Below are 11,565 nucleotides of genomic sequence, written 5' to 3' on the forward strand. Positions count from 1 at the left end.
AATTTCATGGCATTCATGTGACAATCATACTTCATCCTAAGCAAACCATCACGGCAGCAGTAGCAGCACCACACTTAAAAATAACTGCTTCCACAAATTATTAGGTGGGGCATCTGAAACGAAACTTAGAAAATAGCAATAGCCTAAACTAACCAGCTCTTCACTGGTAGCTGCATCTAATGCCAAAGTAGTTTCTTCAGCTTAAAACTCGAACATGCTTTTAAAAAATTGAATTCTTCTTCTTTTTTCTTCTTCCTGTGCTTGGGGAATTTCCCAGCTGTTTGGGAAAGAGCTAAATATTGTGCTAAAGTCTAGAATAGGGTTTCTGTGCAGACATTCTAAACCAATGTGGTAGTTTCCAGATCTTGTGGACCATCAGCCTCAGCCAACACAGCCAATGGTCAGATATGGTGAGGGTTGTAGTCACAACATCTGTAGTGCACAATGTTGGCTACTTCTTAAGTATTTGGAGAAATCAAGAGGTGTATATACATTTACAAACCACCAGGAAATCTCTACTGGTGCCTTTCACATTTGAGAGTTTCCTAGTGGCCTATCGCATCCACTGTACACAGTCTTCCTTTCTCCAAATTCAGAAATCACTGGACCTAGACAAGATCTTCTCCAATTTTTGGCAAGATAATTTCCCATTTAGTCCACTGACTAAAACTTGGGGGAATTTATATAAAAAGAAATATGAGTGGGACTGCTTGTAATGTCTGTTGCCCCTGTAAATTTCCAACCAGGTACATACTTGAGAACTTCTGGACTCCATATGGCTGCTGACATACAGGCAGACAGACAGAAGAAACAAATGCATAGATGTGAAATGCCAACGATTGCAAGAGCTCCTATTTAAACCCCTCCCCAAGGGGATAGTTTTAATGCCAGATTGAATGTGTCTTGCTTTTTCCCTTCATATTTTATACAAAGTCTCTGCAGCATACTTTCAGTCTTGAGCGATTGTAAGAGAAATAGCTTACCACTGTTCACAAAGAAGTCTAAGAGTGTTCCTTTAGAGATCACAAGAAAGCGCTTGAACCTGATTTCCGATCTCAATAATGAGGAAAGTCAAATTGCTGCCTTACAGTCTGGAGAAACTGAAAATTCAGAGGAGAGATATGATTTTGTTTGCATTTTAAGTGGCATTCTCAAACCACTATGTGAACTGCAACACAGTTGCAGTGTTCTCTGAATATTTTGATGCAGGACTCCAACAAAAAAACATACTACGAAACCTTAGGGGAAAGTACATAAACATGCATATATTAGTGAAAATAACATACAAAAGTGCATCATGTTAGAGAAAATTCCTTGCAGAAACGTGCACGGTAATACCAAGACTGCATACAAACATACTGGTATGTTTATCAGGACAAATCCCCATTAAAATGCTGATGAATTTGCATGAAGATTTATGTATTTTTAAAATCAAATTGCGGCAGAAATGCAGAGAGCTGAGCTGAATATTGGAAGAACGAGAAACTGAGAGAAAGGGGGGAAACTGAGAGATTGGTTCATCCCTTCTTTTCATCCACCCCCGTGGAATCCGATTTGATGAATATCAGCCTAGAAATGCTTTAAATAAATAAAGATCTCTAATGTCCATTCATTTCCCCCCTTCTGTTTGCTGCTTAAAATAAATGCCTGTGGTTGAGCAACAAGGGTGGCGCTGGGAGAAGAGAGAGGCAAAATGAAACATTCTCCCTGACATCTTTTACTATTACTTCTCAGCCAAAAGTATAAATGCTGCGTTGTTAGTCAAGGCAGAATCAAGCTCCTGTGTCTTGTTAAACAGAGTTGCACATTTCCTGCTCCAGGCCCTCTTTGCAGAACAGTCCTTGTGCCACCTGCTGTAGCTGTCTTTTGAGTCGGGGGGTGGGGGTAAGGTGGGGGGTGGTGGGAAACAGAAATAAGAAGCAGGTCTTCAGCAATACTTTGTAGTGTGAAAGTGCTTTCTGCAGGCTGTGAAAGTGCTCTTCAAAGATATATCTTGACAACTGTTATTACCAATAGTTTTACAGCACTTTCGGGCCGTGATCTTAAGCACGCGTGCCTGGATATAATTTCCATTGAAATGATGACATGTACCTTCAAGAACATGCATTTGGGATTTAGGTTGCAGGTTTGGAAGCCCATCCCTCCCACTCCGCCCTCCGGCGTCCTTATGCTATTCATTCTCATAGCACCTTCGTGAGAAATGTCACCCAATGACCCTTATATGGACTAGGAATCAAAGTCAGAAGGTCTAAGACAGAGTTCAGCTGGTGTGGCGCAAGGGGTAGCAAGTCAGACTGTAAGCCAAACTACATTGTGTGAGGAGGGAGGCATACATGATCTTAGCTGACCGTGAACAAGTCACTTTGTTTTCAGCACTCACGTCAGTAAAATGGGCATACCTCCTCCTAAATGCTGTGAGAACCATCACAAGCAAGATAACAGGAAAAAGCAAATTTAAAAGGTTCCTTTCCTGGCTGCTTGTATATTTACAATCAAGTGGGAGCTTGCGTGTGGATTCAAGCTGAGTCCTTGAACAGAATAGGAAAGAATCCGTACCAATGGCAGAGATTGATCTGCCATTGTGAAAAGCAAGTGGGTGGAGTCAAGCCAATTGCCCACATCACCTCAAATTATCAGACGAGGCAGTCAGAAATAAACACATGTACACTTTTGTCAACATGGGGGATGCCTATGCACTAACCAGAAGTGGATGGGAGGGGGACCTCAGATCCTCAGAGCTGAAAGTAGCCCTACAGATGTGGCCACTAGGACTCTTCCAAGGCCAAACCCCTCATCAGCCTTGTTCCATGCTCTTTTCACATGTTTTGTCTGGTTGCAATGGGCTCTTGGACATTGATAATGCCTGGGAGTTCTGGCGAATGAATGGCATTGGCTATCTGAGCAGCCATGGTAGGCTGCTGTAAAAATGACTGCTCAAATTTCGTGCATTTGGTTACTGGGCATTTCTACGAACTGTGGAGAACTTAGGCATGGAAGTACCCAGAAGAAGCACGCAGACAAAAGGTTTTGTCAGTTGGGGAAAAGCGAGAAATGCAAGTCACGATTTGTGGACATCACCATGTATATGATCTTCTCTGCCAGGACCTGACTTAGATATTCCTCATGTGGTACAGGAAACAGGGCTATACCTGCCTAGACAGGAGGTGCTTGGAGTGTGTGCACCATAGAGGCTCTCTGAACCCCTCAGCTAGCCTGCTGCCAGTCTGTTTGGCTTATGTACATAGGAGTGCCAACTAAGTTGCAACCATGAGTGCCTGGGGCTGTGGGTAACATGCAACGTGCATGGCCCTGGCACTGAAATTTGTGGGTGACTGGACCCTTCATGGGTAATTTTGTGGGTGCTTGGGCACCCAGCGCCCCAGAGAGTTGGCACCTATATCTGTACATGAAATGGGAGAGGACCATATTGTTTTGCATTTCAGACAACAAAATGTCTTCTGCCAGCGCTGAAGGAAGATTCCTGTTATGCTTTTTTATGTGTGAGGAGTGACGTGTGAGAATAATTTCTCCAGCCTCATTCCTGGGCACTGGTTTCGTCTTCCTTTAATATCTTCTGTGACATTCACTAAAGCTCCCTGTGGTTTTACAAGCCCTGGGAACCTATGTAAAAACACTGCTCTTAATTGTCAGGTGAGTTATCTCTCCCAACTCCACTGCACATTGCTGACTTTATTACCTGTCAAGTCCTTGGTGATGGGAGGCAAACTAAACACACAGGGGGGAATGAGCGTCAGCAATAAATGTGTTTTTCATCCTGGCTGGTTTAAGTTTCAAAGGTGGGAGTCTCTGTTACCTATTCGAGAATGCCTCGCTTCACCACAGGTATTTCAGGTAGATTAATGGCTCACTATACAGTACAAAGTCAACGATGCAGGGATGTTACCTTGGATGCCACAGGTACAAGGTACAAACTTTGCACCCCACAAGCTTCTTGTTTTGCCTTTCGTCCTTGCATGATAGCTCAGACTGCTGGTAAAATTTAAACAACCTTAACAAATCCAACGGAGCTACTAGTTCAGGACTGTGTCTTCTGCCAAAAAGAGCTTCTGGCTAATAGGCACCTCTTTGAGCACTTTGATCGACCAACAAGGACCCTTAGCAGCAGTGAAATATGTTGTCTCACCATCACCAGTGCTGAAGAAAGAGTCAACTGTTAGTCTGGTTGCCTGAAGGTAACTACTAGTATCTGGAATGAGAGGGCATCAGCCTGTCTTTTGCCTCAGACAGTGAATAGCCTTGGGCCAGCCATGCTACTGAGGATGCTATTCTTGGTTGAAAGCAAGGCTTGTGTCTCCAAAGAAGGAAGTAGGTCCTTTCCATGGTCACTTCTCATTTGTGGTATGCTTTCTCCTTCAAAACCCACACTATCTCCCATTTTGCCCTCAGAAAGCTTTTCGTTTCACCAGGACTCTTGGGATTAAGTTCTTAGCTTCTCTTGTTTTATGTTCACATTTGGGTTGCTGGTATTTATCATCAAAATGCATAGTGGTAATAATATAATTATAATCACCGGTTGTCAGGATTTGAATTGTCTGGAAAGATGGTGAAGAAATGTATCCAATGAATGCAAAAAGAAATGTCACAAACATTCGATATGGCTTTTTAATCAGTACTTCTCAGAAACTAAACTTCAGTTATGAGGGGGAAAACGCAGCTACAAAGGTAAATAGATCTGTTTTGGTGGAACTTTGACAGTCACAGATCCACTGAGACAACTGTTGTCATGCTTCTAGCAATGAAACGGCAGATGTGTTGACCTGAAGGTTACAGCCCAGAATCTTCTCTGTTTTTTTGGTGAGGCATCTTGCATGGGGTGGTCATCCTGCACTTGCCATTTCTTGTAAAGTTTTGGTCACATGGGGATTACTTGAAAAATCATTCGATGGGGCACATGGAACCATCTGGAGAGTTGACCAGTAGTAGCATGTAGCTACAAGGTGAGCTAAATTCTATGATACAGACTTTTGAACTTGTGGGGTGGGATGAACATGGATGAACAGCGTGGTGTAGTGGTTAAGAATGGTGGACTCATAATTTGGTGAACCTGGTTTGCGTCCCCACTCCTCCAAATGTAGCTGCTGGGTGACCTTGGGCTAGTCACAGTTCTCTGAAGTCTCTCAGCCTCACTCACCTCACAGAGTGTTTGTTGTGGGGGTGGAAGGGAAAGGAGATTGTTAGCCGCTTTGAGACTCCTTAAGGAGAGTGAAAGGTGGGATATCTAGTCCAAACTCCTCCTCTTCAACAACAACTTGGCTTTATCATGTGGGCCAGATGCTGTACATCAGCTTTCCACGTGGTTCCAGTGAAACAAACAACAAAATGACCATAGTTTGTGGCCACTCAGTCACAGAAGCTCAAGACGTTGCTTGTGCCGTACAGGTAAAACTGATCAATCACATATCTGTAAATTATATATCACAGTGGCATGCAGCTAAAAAAACAGATAATTTGATGGAGGAAGGTAAACAGGGAGCCTTGTAGGGGTTGCATAGAAAAACCAGACAGCCCAGATCTGTGTTTGCCAGTTCAATAATCATTCTGCAGAAGCTTCTTTCTTTCAGGGCTTTCCCCGTTGAGTCATTTTGTCTAGAGACAATTCCAGAGATGTTTTTCTTTCCAAACCATGAACATGGACCTTCTTTTCTTTTCCACCAGTGAATCCTCTGAGGGGGCTTCTCCAGTCCTTACAGATCCCTTTTCTGCCTCTTTCCTTGTTCTCTACACCTTTTTTCAATGAAGACAACTCTCCTCTCCCGGGCTGTGTGCACACTGCAGCTTTAAAGGAGATTCTAAGCACATTCCCCCCCTCAAAGAATTATGGACACTCCTCACAGAATTATAATTCCCAGCAATCCGTAACAAACTACGGTGCCCATAATTCTTTGTGGGGGAAAGAATACTTTGAATGTACAAAGCCCAGGTTAGAGACACAGGTCACAGCAGAGTGTTTGGGGAAATGTAGTCCCAAGACTCAACAATCCCTTCCACTGCTTAAAAAATCGAGACTTGAACCTTCCTCTCTTGTAAGCAGTCATGTTAGCTGTATGCCTGTAGGGTAGACGTGACACAAGTTGCACAACCCTTTCCTCCCCAAAGAGTAGCCCTTGTGCAACCAGTGCCAGACTCCACCCCCACTAAATCTGCTACAGGTGGAAATGAGATACACCCAAAACCAGCCCATCCTCATTTCAACATAGCACCCAAAGTGTCTGCAACCAACTTCCAAACATGCCCAGATGGCACCTTTGCACAATGAGGTGGTCCACACCACAACAACAGTGCAGAGTTATTTTAGTAGGTTCTCTCTCCTCCCTTCTAAACTTTGTCAGTGTATATCTGTGGCCTGGCTTGCACACATGATGCCGTGTCGAAAAAGACAAGGGGCCTGCGGTAGACCTGCTGAGCAGGCGAGTTGCAGATCCTGCAGAGCTGAAACCAAAGTGGAGAAGTGAAACCGATTTCTAAAGAGAATGCACTTTCCACAGTCATTATGCTTTTGTATCTCCCTCTCTGCATTGGAAATTGCTAGAGATGCAGTTTGGTTCCTACTGAGCAGCTATGGAAAGGCACTAGCCAAAGGAGTATGCAGGGCTCGCCAAATATTTACGGTTATTGGCACAGTTCACTGATTGGAAGGGAGATCAGTTCTTCACTTAATCAGTTGATTGACAGATTTTCAGTAGATTCATTTCTTACATTGTCCTCTGAAAGGGAACAACCTGGAAAAAAATTACGATGTTTAGAACACATTTTGGGAGTATTTTCTTTCTTTTTTGGAGAAAGGTGTATTAGGTCAGTGTGGATTTTAATTAAGAATTGATGTCACTTCACTTTGGTCCTTCTGGCTGCTGCTACTCCCATCTCCTCTTTCTTTTAACTTTGCTTTGGTTTACAGTGATGTTTTGTTTATGCCTGTAGCTCCAAATAGAAAGGAATCTGGCAGGAGAGCTGCAAGGGGGTGGCCTGCAGGGCCCATGCCTGGGGCATTTTGCTCTGTGCTCTGGGTGTACCTGTGGCAGGTGCAAAGTGATGCACTGCCAGTGAGCTGTGCAGCAAGTGGCTGCTGTCAGAGTTGTGGGAGAGGCAAGTGATAAATTTGCATATGCAAATTTTCTGCAAATTGGGCCTGTGCCCAAGCAGCCCTTGAGTATAAATAGTATGGGCTTATGTGCATGACTTCTTAATCCACCACTTGTACTTCATGTAGCTCTTATTCCAATAAATGCAAGAAAGAGTTAACTGAAAAAAGAAAACTTAGAACGTGGTGAGCAAGACATATTTGATTTTTAAAGGAGCAGGAAAAGGAGGAACATCCTGGAAATGTAAAAGATTTACATCGTTCAGTAAATTTATAAGTAAACTATTTGTAAACTGTTGGGTATTAATCCGTTTCACCTGTTGTGTCCTTCTTGAACCGATTAACCTGCAGAACTGGCAGGGTTCACAGGTTTATGTTACCTGGCCAATGGTTTTGGATTAGATCAAAGCAATTAATTTCTGTTTGTAAGGGCTAGGCAGAGCATGAGCCATCTGTTAAGAAAATAAGTCATCAGCTGCTTTGCAAACCACAGCAAATTCTGCAGTCACATGAGTGACTTTAATAGGTCTTGAGTAGCTGTTGCAAATTTGGGAAAACTTGGCAAACTAATATATTGAAGCTACAGTCTTCTGTATGCTTGTAGTAAGTCCCATTAACCACACTAGGACGTTTCTGAGTAAATATGGATTGCAGCCTTAAAACACACACACACACAAAAAGGGGGGGGGACAGCCTAGCACAAACATGATATTGTGCAAATTGCCTTTGTGGGCAGCAAATATCCCAAACCTGGTCCCATAAAACTTGGGTTGTGGTTTTTGCAAAATGCTTAATAAAGGCAAAGATTGGAGAAATGTTTTAACTTTGGCGTTGTTGCAATCATGCTGGTTTATGACTGTAATTAATCTTTGATTTGATAAAAGTGGGGCAGGTCAACAGCGGAAACCAAGGAATTTTGCCACTAGCGCCAGTGAATTGCACCTTAAGAACACAGGAAGAGCTTCCTGGATGAGGCCAGTGGGCCATCCAGTCCAACATCCTGTTATCACAGTGGCCAACCACTGTGGGGAAGCCCACAACTTGGATCTGACCACAACAGCACTTTCCCCACTTGTGATTCCCAGAATCTAGCACTCAGAGGCATACACTGGAGGTGGAACACTGGCATCCTGGATCGTAGCTGCTGATAGTCTTATCTTCTGTGAAAATTTTCTGGCACACTATCTGAATGGTATCCGGTCTTTCCTCCATTCATTTACCTTCCTAGACTCCCCACAAACAACTAATCAAGCATAGGGTTAACTCTGATCTGATTCACACAACCATCTTTCCATGCTGGTGATATAGCGGATGACTGTTGCCTCTTCTTGGTCTCATCAGTCTCCTTCAGAAACAAAAAGGCACCTTGGATCCAACTCAGGGCTGGGTTATGAATTTAAAAACACAACATAACAAATAGGAAAGCCTTGAAATGACCAGTGCATAGCAAAGATACTTTGTGCAAGGATTGCCACGCCAAAACCGATAGGTCTCTGTTTCTGTTCACACATTTGTAGTGTGTCCATCGCTTGATTTGTCTAACCATGATTCTTCTCTCCTCGATGACTGGCAGATGGATATGTGAGTCTGCCGAAAGGCATTGCGTTGGAAGCAACATCAGGTGATATGGAAGTGCTATCCTCGATATAAGTTCTGCGATAGCACATTCACACATGCAAGTCGCAGCTTGACGTCTCGTTCATCAAGGGACGAGCACAAATGTGCAAACAGGCAAACTGCAGCACAAGTGCAAGGCATGCTCCAATATTACCATTCACACTTCATTATTGGTTTTGCTTTGTTTATTTGGAAAACGTGCATCTTGCCATATGACTTTTTCAAAGAAAGCGTCCTTCGTCTGTGCAACTACATCCTGACGAGTTTTCAGAAGACAGCAATAGTGCTGGAAGGGACACCAGGACATTGTCCTCACTTTGCATGTGTGAACCAACTTAGTGAACACTGCAACTGCGATTTGCCTCTCTATAAACTTGCAATACTAGAAAGACAGCAATAAATTAATGAGCAAGGTTTCAACTTAAAAATGACCCTGGTCTCTCGGGGGGTTATTCTTGCCTTTAGTCTTGCACATCTTTTGTGGTGTAATCTGAATGATTTTTTAAAATAATAAATACTAAGGAACAATGTGCTCTTTCCCTCTGTACCTGCCTGCCAACCCTTCCACCCTATCTCTGCAAAACCTTTTGCATGCCTCTGCAGCAGCAACCAGCCTGCAAGGTAGTTTACCAACTTCGTTTGGCTATTGAAGAGCTTGTAAACAAATTCATAAAATTTGTCATGCTGATTATAGTGTTGGCAAACACAATGGCTGATCATGTTATAAATGTTTATCAACACCCGCACTCACCCACCTGCTAAGAGGTGCTACGCTTTAATGAAATTGTTTGACTATCAAGGCTGGTTGCTAAGATACAATGTTCTCGTTACTAGGGATGTGATGCTTGCAGATTTCTGTTATCAAATAATGATTAGAGATGCGCTAACCTCAAGGTGTTCCGTGCAGCGAAAGGTTTGCTGAGCCTCAAATTAGTAAACTGTCTGCCTGAGCAGACACTTACAGAAGGAGCGCGCGAGCATCAAAGTTACAGGGCTGACATTTTAAAAGGAGACAATATCGGTCAGACGAAGCAAGCATCCCCTGCATATGATGAAAGACTATCTGTGGAAATGTTTACATGATCAGTTGCCAAGCACATTGTATTTATGACATATTTCCAACTTAGGATAGTCTTGAGTCCTGGCATCAAATAATTGCATTTTCTTTTTAGTGTATCAAAAGCCCCCTTACACCCACTCCTTCCAATAAGCCTTGTCTTTTAAGATCCCCTATTTTGCTGCAGGAAAGAAAAGCAGGGAAAAAAAGACCAGGACACCAAAGGAGATGAAGCCAAATTAGCAGGAGAAAACATACATAGTCTTTCCAGGCACAAGATTACATATTCCTAAATAATACAGGTCCAAGGTCAGGAGTGTTGTTGATGTAAAAGCAGTTAAGTATTACAAAAGAGGGGGGAAATATTAGATATTGATAGCATTTTCTCCGTTGACTTTGGGCAGCGCTAATTTGCTTATAGACATCTTCAGAAGATGACATAAATATTACACCTTGTATTATCATTGCTTAACAAGTGCATTTCAGTCTGCTTAATCATTGGATGAGATAATGAATAGTACAAACTTGGTGATCACAAGGATTGTGTTCACACTGCCAAAGGAGTAAGCAATCTTTAAGTGTAATTGTTGAGCTCATTATTGAATTAAGGGTTCAAGCTGTAGTTGCAATGCTGGCGTTAGTGTGAATTTGAGTTGAAAACCAGCTGTGCTGCATAAATCTAAATCACGAATGGGTGTGTTCCTGTTTGACTGTTGGGACCATGCAACTGAGAGATCACCAGTAATGGTCCATTTCAGCACTGGGCTTATTATTCCACTTGTTACTTCAGAATTTTAGTTTGCCACTACATTCCCCACCCCCAACCAACTGCAGAGCTGCAGGCAATTAAATTAATTCAGCATAGCACTGTCTGTTCAATAAAGTGGATAGCTGTTTGGGGTGGGTGGGTGGAGAACCAGAACTGCAAAAATGGTCACATTTCCCACCTATCCATGTCTGAAGATCTGTGCAGTATAACATGATCACTAAAACGTCTTTGTGTGTGTCCCAGTCCCTAAAATTTTCAATGTGTGCTGCTTCTGACTGCTCTATCCTTAGGGCCATTTACTCCTGAGATAATCCACAAAAGATAAATTGAATTCAGCAGAGCAAGTTGATTGCAAATGAAAACCATGGCAAGTCTGATGTGAACACCCCAAATTCTCTGTGTTCAAGTTTACATTAATGTGTGCTAACTGTACAAAGATGCCTCTGCTTCACTCTGGAAGTGCCACATTCTGCTCAGATATATCTGTTTCTCAAAAAATTGAGGTGAGGGAAAACAGTTTCTGTTGGTGTGCAGCAGAAACTGGGTATGCACAGCACTGATTGGCAGGCAGCTGAGACATGATAAACCCCTCTTTCAATAACAGAAGCTGTTTTACAACCTTTAAAATTGGTTATGCTTTTTCTGGGGTGGAGGAAACCACGGAGTCAAAATAAAATAAAATAATGGTTCATGCCATTTTTTAAAAAAGGAATGAGACACAATCCATCTGAAGCATGTGGTGATGGGCACAACTGACAATCAGTTTCAACACTGTGTTCTGTGTAACAAAGTGAATGTGGGAAGATGCCAGGCTCATTCTGTGGAAGAGAAAAACCATGGTGACAACTTTTTGATGTGTGAATGTCCACATCCCTATGATTCTTATGTCTCAGTCCAAAAAATTCTGATGCAAGCTGGAGAAAGGACTCCAAAAGGGTGGATGGTAGGAGCAAAAAGAAAGGAAGGAAGAAACTCCCATCAAATGTCCTGTCAGCTGTGAAGCTCATGCGCTGACTTCAGGAT

At 42.8% G+C, this 11,565-nt stretch overlaps 1 protein-coding gene across 1 annotated transcript in view; it reads left to right on the forward strand.

Annotated features, from left to right (window-relative positions):
* LOC309519074 (uncharacterized protein) overlaps positions 1-9,195 on the forward strand; it is a 125,868-nt gene extending 116,673 nt beyond the window's left edge. Inside the window, exon 8 of the mRNA XM_082199874.1 lies at positions 8,673-9,195. Coding sequence (XP_082056000.1) covers positions 8,673-8,749 — 77 coding nt within the window. The 3' untranslated portion in view covers positions 8,750-9,195. The remainder of the gene's footprint in view (positions 1-8,672) is intronic.
* Positions 9,196-11,565: the final 2,370 nt, after the last annotated feature.

The sequence above is a fragment of the Podarcis vaucheri genome (genome assembly GCF_965113315.1).
Source record: "Podarcis vaucheri genome assembly, chromosome: 1".
In the NCBI taxonomy this organism is placed as follows: Eukaryota; Metazoa; Chordata; class Lepidosauria; order Squamata; family Lacertidae; genus Podarcis; species Podarcis vaucheri.